The following is a 16,451-nucleotide window of genomic DNA, read 5'->3' on the forward strand; positions in this document are numbered from 1 at the left end:
AAACTGCAAGTTATATTTATTAGATCTCTAGAAGTTCATCTAAATCTAAAATTGATGCAGTTTCTCTTCAACTCAAATCAAATGTTCCACCCGCGAGACAATGGGGCGGAATTCGTAAACATGTGTGCCCGTAATGTTTGAGCCTGTGCTTTCCCGAACCTTCGTCTCTTGAGTCAGCACGGAATTGGCATAAGCCATAAGGACTGTAGAGTATAAGAAAGCCGGCCGTAAAAAAATTGTCGGCATTTAAGTTTACACTATGCCATATCTCAAACGAAGAAAAAAAAAATATCTTGAGTAACAATTTGAAGCTAGCAGGGCAGCGACAGGGCAGCGAAAATGCTTTGCGCTGCTTTTCAATGAAATAATTACGACGCTCGAGAAACGCGTTTTAGGAAGGAGAACACTCTTATCGGCCATATACGCTCAAAAATAGGTTTCATGTATGATAGAAATATATAGTGCTCGCTAAATTTTAAGGTGTTAGCAAAGCGCTTGAGGTAACGAAGTTAGCTGTAGATTGAAAAGAAAGTGGCACTTAAGATTAGTAGCGTGGGCATGTTACTTCGCTTGCTGTAGAAATATCCCACTCCGTAATGGCCTATAAATGGGAAGCGCGGTGGAGTTCTAGCCCTTGCAACTGGCTAACTTACACCGATTGTGAAGAATTCTAGCCCTGTGCGAGCAACAAGCGTGTTTAGTTGTGTAAAATTCGCCAATCTGTGAGGAAAGTGCTGTTCTGTCCGGCTGAACACACAAGACCGGCGAACCACGCTGACGATAATCATGAGGAAGAGACCAGTAACACACACTTGTTTGGTCCCTGCTACGGTGGCGGTGTGGTTAAGTCTCCCGACCACGGTAGTGGAGTACCTTGGTTCGAACCCGACCGCCGGCGGCCGCTTTTCGATGGAGGCGAAAAGCATGGCGTCTGTGTGCTGAGCGACGTCAGTGGTTGTTGTTGTGTTGAGGCTGTAAGAAGGAAAAGAAAATTCACGGGGCTGCTACTGACTCTGTATCTGAGCCACATCCAATGCCTCGTGCGGACAGAGGCGAATTAGGTTCAACCGCTTCGGTGGTGGAGGGTGGCTAGTCCTGGTCCTGATGGGGCCGGGATAGGTAGGTCTCCGCCGCTTGCAGCGGGGGCTAGCTTGTCACCAATTCTTATGCTGTAGGCCGTCATTGCACCTGCCACTAATGCGGTGGTGGACGACGGCTGTTACGGCGCGCGTCTGTCTCTCTCTCTTACTTATTTTTCTTTCTTCTCTATTTTCTCTTCTGTCCGCACGAGGTAGCGGAGGTGGTTCAGCTATAGAGCCAGTAGCAGGCCCGTGCATTTTCTTTTCCTTCTTCGTACATATATTATGGTGAGGCTACCAAAAAAAAACATAAATTAATGTGCCTCTGCCCTTGCCACTAGGTATAACGGGCTTTCTTTCTTCGTAAATCATCACCATCAAATATGGTGAGGCAACCAAAAAGAGAATAAAATAATATGCCTCTGCCCGTGTCACTCTACGTATAACAGGCTCAATCCAATCTAATATAAAAGAATTGGTCCCGAAGGACAAGCTTGGTCTGTGTTTGCACCCGTAGGCGAAAGAACCCGAAGGTTCCAAAAAAATGCGGGAATCTCTACGCAGCGGCCCACAGCCGGAGAGCGGGCCCGGGGAGATCCCCCGTGATCTCCCCTGGGAAGTAGAAAGAAGGGATGGGACAAGGGAAAGGGAAATGGGATATAGGGAAAGGGTTATGGGATTGTAGGAGGGATCGGGGCAGCTTAGGGATTTCTCAAATGATCCTGATTCGATTCGAGCTCCAATTCCTTGGCCTCAGTTGAGGGCGAGCACTCGCTTTAGCCAATGCACGGCCCTCAGCCTTCAAGCGCATTCACATCCACATCACGTTCGCCGGGTCTCCTCCACATGAGACAGGCTGCTGGGCCACATTGGGGTTCCCCGTCCCCCAAGTCAGGCTCCCTCGCCCCGACTGTACAAGGGCTACTGGAGGGGCGCATTTCGCCGTACTAAGATTCTTTCAGCCCTACTCCAAGGTCCTAAGAGAGGTGCCCAGAGTCATCTGTTGTAGACAACCCTCCATTCACCATTTTCTCTCCAACATAGTATGTTTGACGGCTAATTTCTGGTTCACCACGCCAGGTTCACCGCCTGATTATGTCCGCAAAGATACTCGTGCACGCACCTACAGAGGTACGGCACTGAGGGGTCACCACTCCCCTTTTTTGGCCCTGAGTCAGCGAGCCGCGGTTCCCTTAGTACTTCGCGAGCAGCGCCACCGGGCCCTTGGCAGCGGCCTGGGCTTTCCGTCGGCCAGCACTACCGCCCAGGACCAAGGGGTCTCGAACCCCCCGCCTCTGCCGCGGTTAGCAAGCCGCGGTTCCTTGCGTACTGCGCGGGCTAAGCCACCTTTAGGTGGACAGCTGGGCTTTCCCATGGCCCGCCTACCAAGCTCGGTTCTGCGGGGGGCTGTCCCCTGGAGGAGGTCCAAGTCAGCGAGCCGCGGTTCCTCTCGTACTACGCGAGCAGCGCCATTGTTCCCTTAATGGCCGGCTGAGCTTTCTCTCGGTCAGTCGTACCGACTCGGTTCCTCACAAGGGGTCTTACTTCCCCTTAATGCAAGCATATGAACCAGCCAGCCGCGGTTCCTCACGTACTGCGCGGCTGAGCCGTTGTCCCCTTACAGCCGGCTGGGCTTTCCCTCGGCCAGCCAACTGACTCATATCATTGCGGGGTCTGACTCCCCTGAGTAGTTCTGCGTGTTCGTTGAAGATACTGATAGTGAGGGACACGTGTGCTTTAGCACATTGTGCGACCACCCTCTTTTCCCAAGTTTCTGGCTTACTAGAAATCATGTAGGCTACCTTGACACCGTATTTTTCGCCTTTTCGAGTCTAAAGGCAAGTTCCCCAGAACCTGGACTTGGTTCGCCCCAGCCGCGGCCCCGCGAGGACCCGCTCCCCCTGGCAGCGGAAACCAACGTGTCTGCGGCTGGGAGATGCGCTCTCTCGCACCGAGGGGTAATTTTGATCCAACATACGGAGTCAGCTAACTGCATTTCCTTTAGTACTCTGCAGCTACGCCACCGTTCCCTAGGCGGCGGGCAGGGCTTTCCCTCGGCCTACCGACCGCCCCGTACATTGGGAATTTTGTTCTATAGCCACAACAACAACAACAGAGGAGAAAATAGAGAAGAAAGAAAGAGAGAGAGAGAGAAGTACGCGTATCGGCAACAGCCGTCGTCCGCCACCGAAGCGGTGGCGGGTGCAATGACAGCATGCAACAGGTATAACCGCTGGTGGCAGGCGAGCCCCCGCAATCGGCGCAGGCCTACCATTCCCAGCCCCGTAGCTAGGGTCAGGGCGATGTCACGAAATTACTCCGTAGCCCTCCACTACGACACCTCTTTCTCTTTCCACCTTCGCTCCCACCTTCCTCCCTTCCATTACGGCTTGATACAGGTGTGCATCAAAAAACGTTTAACGGATACTGCGCCTTTCTTTTCCTGTAACACAATTATTAGTTATTTGTAGGAAGAATGTTTCTGTTGGGAGGAGAGCAGTTCCTGAGACAATCGTCTTGCCCTTTTATTTCTGTGCTAACAATCATTTTAACTTGATGCTTAACCTATATTGGAGATGATCGATTGCCTTAATGCCTTTCGTTTGTGCAACAACTGTATTACAACGAATTTATCTCATTCCCCTGTGCTCATATACTGCCTTCGTATAACGTTTCATGTACCCTCTGTTTACCATCGCGCGAATGCCCAGTTTGAACGTTCATTTGCTGCGTAACTGATGAATTATATTTATGTAAATAAACTTTTTTAAACACGCGGCTTACAACTGAAGGTACATATGTTGTCAATTTGCACCCCTATCGCAAAGTAGCTTCCAACTTATCTAGGAGGTGGATGCTAAACAGGAAGTGGAATGGTATATGACACCACCATGAAAGCTGAACAAGGAGGGACTGTCACAATTTTGACATGAAACCAGGTGATATTTTTCTCGGCACGCATGTTTACAAGAAAAATTTTGTCACAAAAAATGACTTTGACGAATAATTATACGTGTATCAAGAAAACCTGAGAGCTCTATCCATCTGCAGCATCTCTCAAAAGCATTTATTTAGAACCTTGGGCTCTCATTCTCTACAAAAGGCTTTAAAGGGCAACTCCGGAGGTTTTTTGACATTCGAATATTGTAATAAAAATTTTACTGTAGATTCTCCTTACCGTCCTGACGCATGCTACAAAATTTGGGCGCCATACGATAATCCGTTCGAGCGCAACACGACTTTAAAATATGCTGTTTTCATGGCTTAAGTTGAGACTATTTCTGCCGGCAACACTGAGTTTCTGACGTCACAAACAGTATACCGGCGTTACTGTCCACTTCCCGCATGATTATAAAATTGTGAGGCTTATATTGAACTACCTCAGACATTTTATGCAATGCTTCATGATTTCCATACTTTATTTTCACCATCCAACGCAAGTACGAGTGTTTCTCTAATACTGAGTGTGACGTCACCATTTCGTCACCTGGGACGTCGTTTCTGGCTGTGAAAGCAGTTTCGGTTTCGATTTGCTGTTTTTGCTTTTTAAACATACTTCTAATTGGAATTTCGAAAAACGGTTTTTTGAGTTCGAGTCAGGACGTGCCGAGGAATGTAATTCAACCAAAAACACGGAATGATGGAAAAACCACCGGAGTTGACCTTTAAGGATGGGTGCTAACCATGTTAAGAAAATGAAAGTGGAAAAAATGAAACCTTATAGTTTATGCCTTCGTTTGTTCAAATTATGCGTTTTCTTGTGCTTCATCTGACTGGAATGAGACATTTAGAACAACAGAAGCTCTCACTTTGCCTTGGACGGGCATGTGCACGGTCGAAAAGCTTGGTTTCATTGACGGGCTGGGACCACTATGTGCACGACTCGCTCACAGTTTTCGACAAGCACCAATAAAGAAAATGCTTTCTCTTTGTGAATTTGCACCACACATTGTAATGTTTCCAGTGAGTCTTACGGAAACTCGCGACTAACGCAGAAAATGACTTGAAAAGCAAAGGTTATTGCGAAGCATTTCATTTGCAGCGATTCCCCTATCCCCTAAATATTTCATAATAAGAAACATACAAGTGCGTTTAAAAGCACGTAAGTGCTTAATGTCTCAGCATCTTTGTTGATTGCTTGTTAATTGTCGGCGAAAACCTACGCCCGTGACTGCACTTTGTTATTGGCACAATTAAACCTAATTTGTGAAATGTAGGTTAAACTTGCGCTGCGCTTATTATTCAGTATTTTTAAACAAATGGTTGCACTTTGTGTTTTTACTTCGTAGTGTGCTGTGTGAGCACTCCTGATGTCTCGCACTTAATTATGGTATGATGGATTTGAAAGCCATGTGACATCAAAACGGACATAGCCGTGTTATTTGTCGTCATTTTAGCTTCTTTTATTTCGGATCAGTAATCTTAACTTACTGGCTAAGACTGTAGGCGCCGGAAAAATGGTTAATCATATTCTCCTTCCTCACTATCACCATGAACAGTGAATACAGGGCAAGATAAATTTTAGAGAAGAGCCCAGCCGTGCCGAACGTCATGCAATATAATAACGCGTAGCGAAAACCGAAAAACAATGAATGTGACACACACAAATGTAACCCAGTTTCATCATTGTGTACGGCACATTTTTGTGAGTTACAACGCTTTGATATAATCTATCAATGGCCGGCCTATCTAAATTAGTTATACAGTAACCATGTCATGTTCAAAACTACATATGTGTTAGGATTTCTGAGAGTCTTGTAAGAGTAGAGGATGAACATAGCACTTGTACTATAACCTGCTACACTATTCTGCTTTGCTGTAATCATGATCGTGTTGAGCAATGACATGCAAATTCAAAGCTTCCCTGGTGGCCTTCCCTGACTCTACACAGGATCACCGTACCGAAGCCTCCTGTCGTCCGCCATACTGCGACTGCAGGAGAACGGAGTGCTTCAGATGCTCAAGGACCGCTGGTGGAAAGTTCGAGACCCGGCCAAGCGCTGCCCCGAGGACACGGGCCCTGCCAGTCCAGGGTCGGCCAGCGAACTGGGTCTGCCCAAAGTGGGCGGTGTCTTTGTAGTCCTCCTTGCCGGACTGGGGCTGGCCTGCCTCATTGCCTTCGGCGAGTTCTTCTTCAAGGCGCGTTCGGCGCGCAGCTGAGGACTGGATAAAAACACGGTGTGCTCGTCGCCGCTGAGGCCCAAAAATGCAAGTTCACCGTTTATATCTGCTTATAAATGCGATTGAGCATAGACCGTCGGTCAAGAGGTGCAATACACTTGGGAGCAGCGTAGAATATTCACTTAACAGTTAACATATTGTCGAAACATTCAGCGCAGAGACCAGCAAAAACAAGTGAAAATGACTTGAACTATGCTTGAAATTAAACTTTGTTGAAATCCTCGCAAGAAAAGAAAGCAAATAAATGCAGGGGCATCTTTGAGCAATCGTACATAGCGAAACAAAAAAGCAAAGAAAACAGTAGTCACTACCCAACTAAATAAAAAAAAATTGCGCACTCAAAAAGAAAGAAAATCAAAAGCTTTTCGCAATATGAAAAATTAATGAAAGCACTATACTTCTAGGAGATTTATAAGCAGACGCAATTGCCATCAGCTCTGAAACTTCTGCTCTGTTAGGAGCATATCAACTGAACCCAAGTCGTGATGGGTGCGTTTATTTTCCTTTTTTACTTGAATGAAGCATGGCAGCTTTCTTACCAAACCTATGAGCAACAATATGGTAATGTTGACGTGCCGCAGATGGGCTGGCTTGACGTCTCTGCTTGTACACATCAGCCTGTTCAATGAGAGAAGATTTATTTCCGCACAAAAAGCTCTTCCGCCAAATGTGGATGCTGAATAATTCATGGTAGCCCACCGCTCGTACCACGATGCGCTGAAGCCTCCAACTTCCCGATAGATTCAGTACCCTGAACGGATAGTCGGGCCCACACTGACAACCAGGTCAGGCCATCCAGTGCACAGATCTCAGTGGCGCCGTTGTGATCAAGGTATATGCTATGGGCGAATACATCGTGCGCAGCTGGACAAACGGCTTCGGCTCGTTCAACCGCCTGGAGTGCTCCAGCGCTGAAGTTATTGTGAAAGATTAGGGCAGCGTTGTTGCATTGATGTAGTTTGAAAGCCGTACACGCGCATTGCGTTAAAGTAGTACGCTTTGCGTGATCGGGGAAAGACAAAGAACTGCGAAAGTACCGGGACATCACGAGGATGGGCCTTCCGTTTCTGTCGCATCGTTGAATGTGGGGCCTATTTACTTGTCACTGGGCTCATTGTAATTCCAAAAAGGAAATGAATCGAACTCGTCCTCGAATAAATAGCCGCGCTTAAAAGCCGGTAGTAAGAGATGTTCCGCGCACAACATCATGTAATCAGAATAAAGAGCAATGTTTAGCATTATATTACTGTACACCCGAGCGTTATGCCGTCGAGAAAGAGCACTTTAAAAAATTAATCAAACCGGCCGGGCAAGTTTTCTATCAAGCAGCTGCGGCATATACGAGATGTCCCGGCCAAATATAACCAACAATTTAGAAAATACGGTGTGTTCTATCCAGGTCAAAGGAGCTACTAGCTGAGGGATGTTGAGAGTCGCTTCGCCTATTCTGTAAGTTTTATGTTGTTCTCCAAGTATTCTCAATAAGAAAATACTAAATAACTATTTTTTTTTCAATTATTGCGTTCTAGAAAAAAATGCCAGCATAGAGGTTGTCGATCGTAAAGAAAAGAAGCTTCCGTAAATATTTGCATCAAGCTACAATTGGAGAAAATACGTTATTAAGGATTTTAGATGATAGCGCGCGCAATAAAGACGCTTCCATTGCGAGAGTGGTAACACTTCAGTGCCCCGAGATGCATATCACAGAATAAAAAAAAAAATATAAAGCACTCTCCCCAATGGAGTATTTGGGCATGCTCTGGGCGAGCGATATCACCCACCAGCTGGTTTTGGGATGGCTTTCTTTGAAGGCCTGTAAGCAACGTAAACAATGCAGCTAGCTGTTTTTTCTTAGGGCGGGCTACAGATTTTCAATTTATATTTTGTCTTTCAAGCTAATAATTAAAAAGTTACCTGATCTTCCTTTTTTAAAGAATTAACTTCGGTGAACGAAACTGATATTGCGCCTAGGCCAGGTACTCTAACCAGGCTCAGTAGTTGATTTGACCTAGGAGCGGCTTTCCGTTTTTTTTTTTTTTTTTTTTAAACCTTGGTTACGTCTAGATGGGATAAGTGGTATTCATGCCAGGACGCGTTTAGGCATTTTGGATTCAGCTCTTTTTTGCAGATTGAATACACGGGAAAGGACAGTGCCATGGGATTTACGCGGTTTTAGGTGTCATTTAAAATATCGGTGCAAGATTTGCCGTATTATTAATCGTAAGAGCAGCTGCACCTCTACTTTTAAACTGTGTTATCTGCAATAAAAATGCCTTCAAGGGCTGTGAAACGATTCGACAACAATATCGCGGCGCATGTTTCTGCAGATTAGCGATACAACTTCAACCTGGTATTGCGTTTCGACGCAGGTGCGAAAAGAAAAGGGGTACCATAATATTAAAGTGCCAGTATATGCGGGAGCCTTACACATTCGTGGCCTGACCTATTTACACATCTGTTTTGCATTCTGTGAAAAATTGAGTGCAGCTCATTTTTGTGAAACAGGAAGCTGCACTATCGTTCATTATTTTCGTCGCTGCCCGCTCTATAAAACTAATGCCAAATTATACGTTTCTCTCTCCCAACATTACTGGGCAACCACAGGATGACCACAAGTACCTATGATGAGAGCTGCTGACGTAAAATTAACCGTTACCTCTTGGGACCATTGAAGAACCGACGAAGCGTCGTCAATGCCTTCGTCAATCCTCGAGGACTTCGAGGTGAGAGATGTGAAGCGTTTGCTAGATATAGTTTGATCATCGACTACCGAAACACCCTGCGGTAAAAATAAAGGGCACGTTCGTGCTCTGTACTACTGTAGGTAATTCTGGCGAATAAGCGGGCCCAATGCAATAAAAGGTACCATTCTGTCAAGAGGTTGATTTTTCGCAAGAAACATCTCTCACTTGACATGGAGCCGCAGGTATTAAGAGCTACAAGCTTCTTAGAACGACTTTAGATATCTCGCAAAATAATTGGATCATGCATCAGGAAATAAATAAACCATGTTCGGCTTCGCGCTGGTCAGCCAATGATTCGCATTATTTTGGAGAAAATGTTTGGTCTTGCTACGCAAATTTAACGTCGGCGCCGTATTTCTTAGAAACGTTGTTCTATTGCTCTATTTTGCTGGTAACTCTTCAGAGCGGAAGGGTAGCTGCAGCTTTCCTGCTTTTAAAAGGGACACGAAGGGTGATTGCCAGTGACAGGATAGGCTGAGAGAATTCAGGCCCAGGAAGATTTGTGAGGAGTATGCTCTAGCCGACATTTATCGGACCATGCTCTTGTGTGATAAAGGAAAAAGTACCAAAACGCAGTCATTGAAAAAGAGTTATCTGGAAAAAAAAGAAAAAGAGGACATAAAACGAAGCCATTTCTCGGGATATCGACGTTGCTTCGGAGTGCGGGCGAGAAAAGGTAGCTTCTAGCTTACCTTTTAGGCGCCTGTCAGCTAAAAAACCAGAGTCATTTCCTCCCTTCTCCAGCCGTATTGTCCAGTGTTGTTCCTGAACGCCCTATACTATTTATCAGCCTGTAGCAATGTGCTCTTTCTGTTTTCTTTTTTTTTTTTTTAACAAAAGCTTTACCCCAATCACATGAGATACGTTTTTGTAATGACTCGTGCAGTCGGTCAAAATGCGCCTGCGTCTTATAAGTGAACGGGAATGCTGACTGTCTTCAAGAGCAAAATAAAAACTACGGATCGCAATGCGATGCACCCGTCACCAAGCGTACAACGGTGTGGAACCAATGAAAGGAAGAGTGCAAATGCAAAAACAAGGAAGACTGTGGTAACATGATGGTAGAAAGAATGGCGCTACCTCCTTACTACAGGGGGCCGGCCCTACGCGATAAGGAAGGCAAAATAAGAGGACGAGGGTTGTGAAGACTAGAATTCAATCACTTATGCAGCGATATTATCAGTTTAGAAAAATTGCCGCTCGAGGCGACAATTTGTCGCTGAAGCGCTAAGGCAAGAAATGCATACATACTTCGGATATTTTGTGAGGACAAGATCTCGAACATATTTCTTCACATAATGCTTAACGTCACGTTAGTAATCTGTATACCTGAAAATGCTCCCTCGGTAGGCATCCGATCTTTTGCTACAAGTGAGCGCAAGTTTCGTGAGCGCGGAACAAACTTCAGACGCATATTTTCGCTACGTATCGAAAGCTTAGATAATTTCTGTCAATATTATCATAAAAAATCTCTTACCATATTAAATAGTTGCCTCAAAATAATTTTAATAAACGCAGACCATTGATATTCTGTTACAGATTTAACTACTCGCTGCTAGCGCAAGAAAAATTTTAAAAGCAAAGGTTTGCCAAGCGTCGGATGCATAAACTATTCCCATCACCAGGTGCATAACAGGATGTAATAATCTTCCACAGGATCGTTGCAAATAGGAGGTGTCTCTGAACCCTTGACCTGTCGCAACTAGGAAAACGGAAGTTTCGGAATATTTCAAACAGCGAACCGACTTCTTTAGTTCTAGCATCAAATACATCTAGTCGACTTCAGTTACTAGCAGTAGCTACATTTAATAGTTAGCTAGAATGGGAGATACCGAATCGAGGAAAGCACCTTTGCAATGTGCGGTCCTTTAGCCACGTGTGTAGTCTAACAGGTAGTCTAATCACCTGCCAAACGCATCACTTGAATCATGTAACCTCGAATGATGTCACACAGTGCGCAGATGCAGGGGATGAGCTGAGGTAGCCACTACTACTGGAAAACCTCGTAACAAACTTCGCTTTTGCAGAATCACGTACCTCTCCTGGTTTCATGTAGTGTGCACGCCGCGAGGATTAAGCGAATACTCACAGCATACCTTATTCCTTGCACCTTAAGCAACTGGGACATGGTGCCTGAGAGCAACTCTTCTTCCGTTGCGCAGTGTCTTGCGCTACGTAATAAAGTTTGTGCCAGCCATCTCTCCTTGGGTTTATTGATTCAGCAAACTCATCAATTTTCTATTCGTTTTTTTTTTTACGCCGTGAGGCTATGGTACAAACCACAAATTTCTTACCCTAATAAGCATACTACAACCGATAAAATCACTGTTACTGAACACTCGTAAGAAGTGAAGCCCTTCAGCTCAATCATGAACACTTAACATACTCTCGCCAGCTCTTTAACGCCGCTGAGGGTGGCGTAGTGCGAAATTCAAATAAGGATAATATATACCAGCTAAGCTCTTTCTATGCAAATGGCAGAAAATGAAGTTTAGGAGGTGCCCGACGGGCAGTGGGCGTATGAGGTCCGAAGCTGGTATTCCCGCGACGCAAGGCAGAGCGCAGGAAAATTTCCTCGCGACAGGCCCCCAAATGAGTACGGTGTAAGGCCCGAAAAATATTAACGCGAGTGGCAAAGTAATCATTGGGAACGTGAAAATAAGCATATAAGGCGGAATGCGGAGGCTCTAAGCATAAGGACTAGGTACTCAAGGAAAAAGCCAAACCTTCATCCTACGTGCAATGGTGCAGAATAAAATAATTCTTACCCAGCGGGCTTCGGAAAATTTAGGACAGCGATAATTTCTACGGGTATTTTGCTTCAGCTTTATCGCCATTCACTACATTAGTACATTAGGTACTTCTTTGCGTGTGGTTCTTTTAATGACAAAGTCACACTTTGTAGCGCAACGTGAACATGATCAAACGTCAGTGCTTCAATCTATCACATGTCGCTTACTCAATTAAGTTGTAATTTTGCGCACGAAGGTTTCACATTTTTTCTCTCGCAGAGAAGAGTAAACAGCAAGCGGCGGCTGTTGATAAAGAAGGAAGTCACTTCAAATTACGAATTTTATAAATTCGTCAATCTGATGATATTTAAGATGTATTCTCAAGCCTGAAGTGAAAGTTAATATTACTTCTGGACAAACGGTGACACGTCGTGCGTAGACGTTTTCAAGGAATGAATTTGTACTTTAATTCTTCTTTCGATTTTCCGATTTTTTTTCCAGACGTGATTGCACGTCAACTGAAAAATAATGATCTCATTTGAAATTTAAATTTGAAAACGGTAGTGGTTGCCTAGAAAGCGAGACCGTATGTACAAAACGTATTTGAGATGGAAGTGCCTTGAAATTAGACGTCGATGTGAAAACGAAAGCAAGAAACAAGAAGACAGACAGGAAATAAGAAAAAGGCAGAAGGCAGAAAGCAGAAGGCAAGAAAAAAAATACAACGATCAAGAAGACTACATGATATCTGACTGCTTGGAAATTACACATTTGACACATTTGACAGACGCATTCATAGGTGCATTGATAACTTTGGCCGTCCAAGTATACGGAACTTGGGAATGGCTCTGAACGAATAATTGAACTTTTAACGAGCTGTAGACTGTTAGCGGCTCCCTTTATGGTGTCCCTTATAGCGAAGCGTCACTTCGGCCGGGCAAACACTACATTTCAATCAATCAATCAGTCAATCAATCAATCAATCAATCAATCAATCAATCAATCAATTTATTTCCAGTTTTCTTTACAAAAAAACTGAGGGCGGCAAGATAAAAGCAGTCATTACGACCGCTTGACAAGCCTCGCCACCCCTACAAAGAGGCAGTTTTGTAGCGACTGAAAGGGCGAGATTGATATACACTTGTTACACACTGAAGAAATAGAAGGTAAAAGACGCATACACTCAAAATTATCAGGGTACATCGGACGTTCAGGAATAAAAAGACAGAAAAAGAAAAAGAAAGGGAAAAGCAACATATTGGTTACATAACGTTACAATTCAATACATGTTTGCAGAAGCACAGTACAATCAATTTATTCAAGGAATGTGTTCCGAATAGCTGAGGAAGACATACTCTGCAACTGGTCACAAAACCGTGTGTTTAAATACTTGGGGAGTATATGTTTTAGTGTAGAAAGACCGTAATTTGTTCGGCATCGCGGTAAAGAGTAGGTAGGGCTTTTTCGTGTCGTATACGGCGTTTGGTGTCGTGTAAGTACCACCATGTTAAAAAAGATTGTGTTGTTATTGGCCGTTGTTTTTTTTATAGAAGGATGCAAGCCTGTAGTCAAACATTTTGTTGATCGGTATTATTTTGTATTGCAGACAGATCGGACTTGTATGTGCGGCATATGGCACGTTGGCAATTACACGAAGTACTCTTTTCTGCAGAATTAGGATCTTCTGGATGTTAGAAGCTGTAGTTTCTCCCCAAACAAGGAAGCAATACGATACATAGGAATAAAAGAACTCGTAGTAAAGGTGCAGCTTTGTCTTGACAGGAAGAATATACTTATTCCGTGCAATAATCGCGACATATTTAGAGAGAGCTGTGCAGACTTTGCTCACATGGGCATCCCAGTACATAGTGGCTGAAAACACGACACCAAGTGAGGTATATGTTTGTACATACTCAATGGGAGCATTGGCTAAATAGAGGATTGGCACATTGATAATTGGTTGCCCTTTTGGGTGGAATAATAAAGCCTTAGTTTTTTTCCTTGTTTATTTTTAATGAGTTTAGCGACCACCAGTCTGATAATGACGTCAAAGTTATATTTGCGTTGTAGGTTAGTTCTTTAATGTCCCGCGAAGAGAAGAACAAGCTTGTGTCATTTGCATATATGGTGTATTTAACTAAACTGCTTATGTTGGATATGTCATTGATATATATGTTGAATAAAAGAGGTCCCAGAAGGCTGCCCTGGGGTACTCCATTTCTAATTAGAACCGTATCAGAAGGGAACTGATTTATAAGCACATACTGATAGCGAGCTCTGAAATATGATTTAATGAGACAGAGGGCGTGCCCACGTATGCCATAATGGTCGAGTTTCTTAAACATAGTTTCGTGGTTAAGCGTGTCAAATGCTTTGCTAAAGTCAACGAAGATACCCAAGGTGAGAAGCTGATCTTCGAAGTTATTTAATATGTATTCTTTTTGATCCAGTAATGCGTGCTAAGCTGATCTTTGTTTTACCATTACCATCTTACCATTACCGTCGGAGCAATTTATCGATTCATTTAAAGTTTGTCCGCCACTCGCAACTGCTAGCGTTAAGCAATTTTCCACACATTTCACCCACTATGTAATCATATGCACCCTAGTGGTTTATGAAAAATCGTACGCTATGCTATGTGTATGCCATACATGTCCTTTTATAACATGATAGAGATAATGCGACAATTTCCTAATGCGGACCCCTAACGTTGACTCAAGTAAGAGTTATAACAATGCAGGGTATCGTAACGTGAAGAATAAAGTTAACTTTAGCCTCTCAAGCATTTTTCTCTTCAACCTTGCAACCTGCAGAAAAAAATATTTAAATTCGCGTTGTACCTATCGAGTATTCTCGTAATATTTTTAACCTAATCGAGTGTAAACGTTTTCTTATTTCCCCGGATGTTTGAGAGAAACAGCTTCCCTGACCGCACCCCGTAGTAAGCCTTTTTTTTTGGGGGGGGGGGGGGGGGGGCAAATTCCTCTCTCGCATAAATTTGCCTACGACTTCCTAATTGAACTCATCCTTGCTCGGTCCAGGCGAAGGAATAGACTGCTGCTAGGGACATATGAAGAAGTCGAATTTTTCTCCTTAGTGGGGTCGAATCAGTTCTATGTGGTGTACTGTCTTTGTCAAATATATAATACAAGGTGTTTGATTCTAAGCCTTGTAACGGGCTCTTGAAAGACCGGTTGAAATATCTAAGCTCAATAAGCGTAAGGACGAGATTCCTCGCCACTTAAGAGTTTGCGAACGCCGGGGGACAGGGCTTAGAAGCAAACTGTATATTTTTGTCGAAGTCTACTTGGTCAATGTTTTAGGATGAAGCCTGTTTTACCAAGTTCTGTTTTACAGGTGCTGAATACGGAATGTAAGCGGGAGAGGAAACAAGTGGCTTGCATTACTCCCTACGGCAAGAAGACAACGGCCGATGATCAGTGCTCTTACGATGCGGTGAATGTGATTATACTGTAAGACTTGTGAGCCGATTTGTTATTTCGGTGCACGTACTCCTTCCACCGGTGCCGTCGAATGTTTTTTTTTTTTTTTTTTTTTTTTTTTAATAAAATTATTGCTTTACACTGAGCAGTTTGTTCGCGTAGCTTATTGAGCTGCTTAAGCAAGTTTTTTTCAGGAAAATCACTGCGACGCTTCAATGAAAAGAGTGGGACCTGGAAGCTGTCTCGCACCACTTGGAGACAGTAAAAGCCTTAGCTGAGGCGTCCTAGTATGCCATAACACTGTGAGTTCTGCTAAACGGCCATTCGCGCAATGCTGTTTGAACTTGCCGCGGTGGCTCAGTGGTTATACGCTCGGCTACTGAATAGGAGTACCCGGGTTCGAACCCGACCACGGCGGCTGCGTTTCAACAGGGGCGGAAGGAAAACCTGTCCGTGTGCTGTGCGATCGTAACGAAAACAACGGCAGTAACAATAGGATAGAGGGAAGTCATTTCAGGGCAACAACACAATGCACGATCCCCAGGTGGTCACAATTATTGCAAATCCTTCTACTTCGTTACCTCATAGTCGCTTTAACTTCAACCATCCTCCTTTTCCTTAAGAAGCAGTTCAGGCATCCATCGAGAAGTCTGAAAGATACAGTGTCTTTCCATTTTTATAAACCAATTTACATTCCTATAGCGAAAGCTCCACTACGCCATCTTTTCGAGCCATCAGCGTCATGCAGGCTTTGAATACCTTGAACAACCTTGAAGATAAAACTACCATTTTTATTCTGTCAAGCCTGACAGATGCCACACCTTTTTATTCTTATAAACCATTGAAATATACAAAAACAAAATATAAAAACACAATCTTGACCTAGATAGTGTAGGCATCCGCAATTCCGTGGCGTCCACTTTGAAGCAAAAGCTTCACTGCGCCAGCTTTTCCAGCCGCCATGATAGGGCATGATAACACGCATATTCAAGGGAAGGACAGGTAGGTTTGACGTCATTGTCAGTTCAAAGTACATTTTGAACCTGGCTAGTTCAACACATTTGTCCGCACTGCGCTCTTCCATACAACAAAAATGCAAATTCGAATCATGTAGAATACGCGAGCCATCAAAGCGTGCATCGTTGAACGATTGGAGATGCCGTCAAGGAAATGCCGCTTCTTAGCACTGGGAGAAATGACCGCATCCAGGCTTAGATAGCTTGGTCCACCACTCAGAAGTACAATCCGCATTGATTGTCGATGCTCTAAGTA

General features: G+C 44.2%; 1 protein-coding gene across 2 annotated transcripts in view; it reads left to right on the forward strand.

Moving 5' to 3' along the window:
• The window catches only part of LOC146207792 (glutamate receptor ionotropic, kainate 2-like), a 121,932-nt gene extending 106,637 nt beyond the window's left edge, over window positions 1–15,295 (forward strand). Inside the window, exons 14-17 of one of the 2 annotated variants that reach the window (XM_084590457.1) lie at window positions 5,971–6,287; window positions 7,660–7,709; window positions 8,865–8,983; window positions 15,094–15,295. In XM_084590457.1, the coding sequence (XP_084446583.1) occupies window positions 5,971–6,239 (269 nt within the window). In that variant the 3' untranslated portion in view covers window positions 6,240–6,287; window positions 7,660–7,709; window positions 8,865–8,983; window positions 15,094–15,295. The remainder of the gene's footprint in view (window positions 1–5,970; window positions 6,288–7,659; window positions 7,710–8,864; window positions 8,984–15,093) is intronic. The other variant, XM_084590448.1, reaches the window with a different exon arrangement.
• Window positions 15,296–16,451: the final 1,156 nt, after the last annotated feature.

The sequence above is a fragment of the Amblyomma maculatum genome, chromosome 1, assembly GCF_055883805.1.
Source record: "Amblyomma maculatum isolate TAMU_Amacu chromosome 1, ASM5588380v1, whole genome shotgun sequence".
NCBI classification, from domain to species: domain Eukaryota; kingdom Metazoa; phylum Arthropoda; class Arachnida; order Ixodida; family Ixodidae; genus Amblyomma; species Amblyomma maculatum.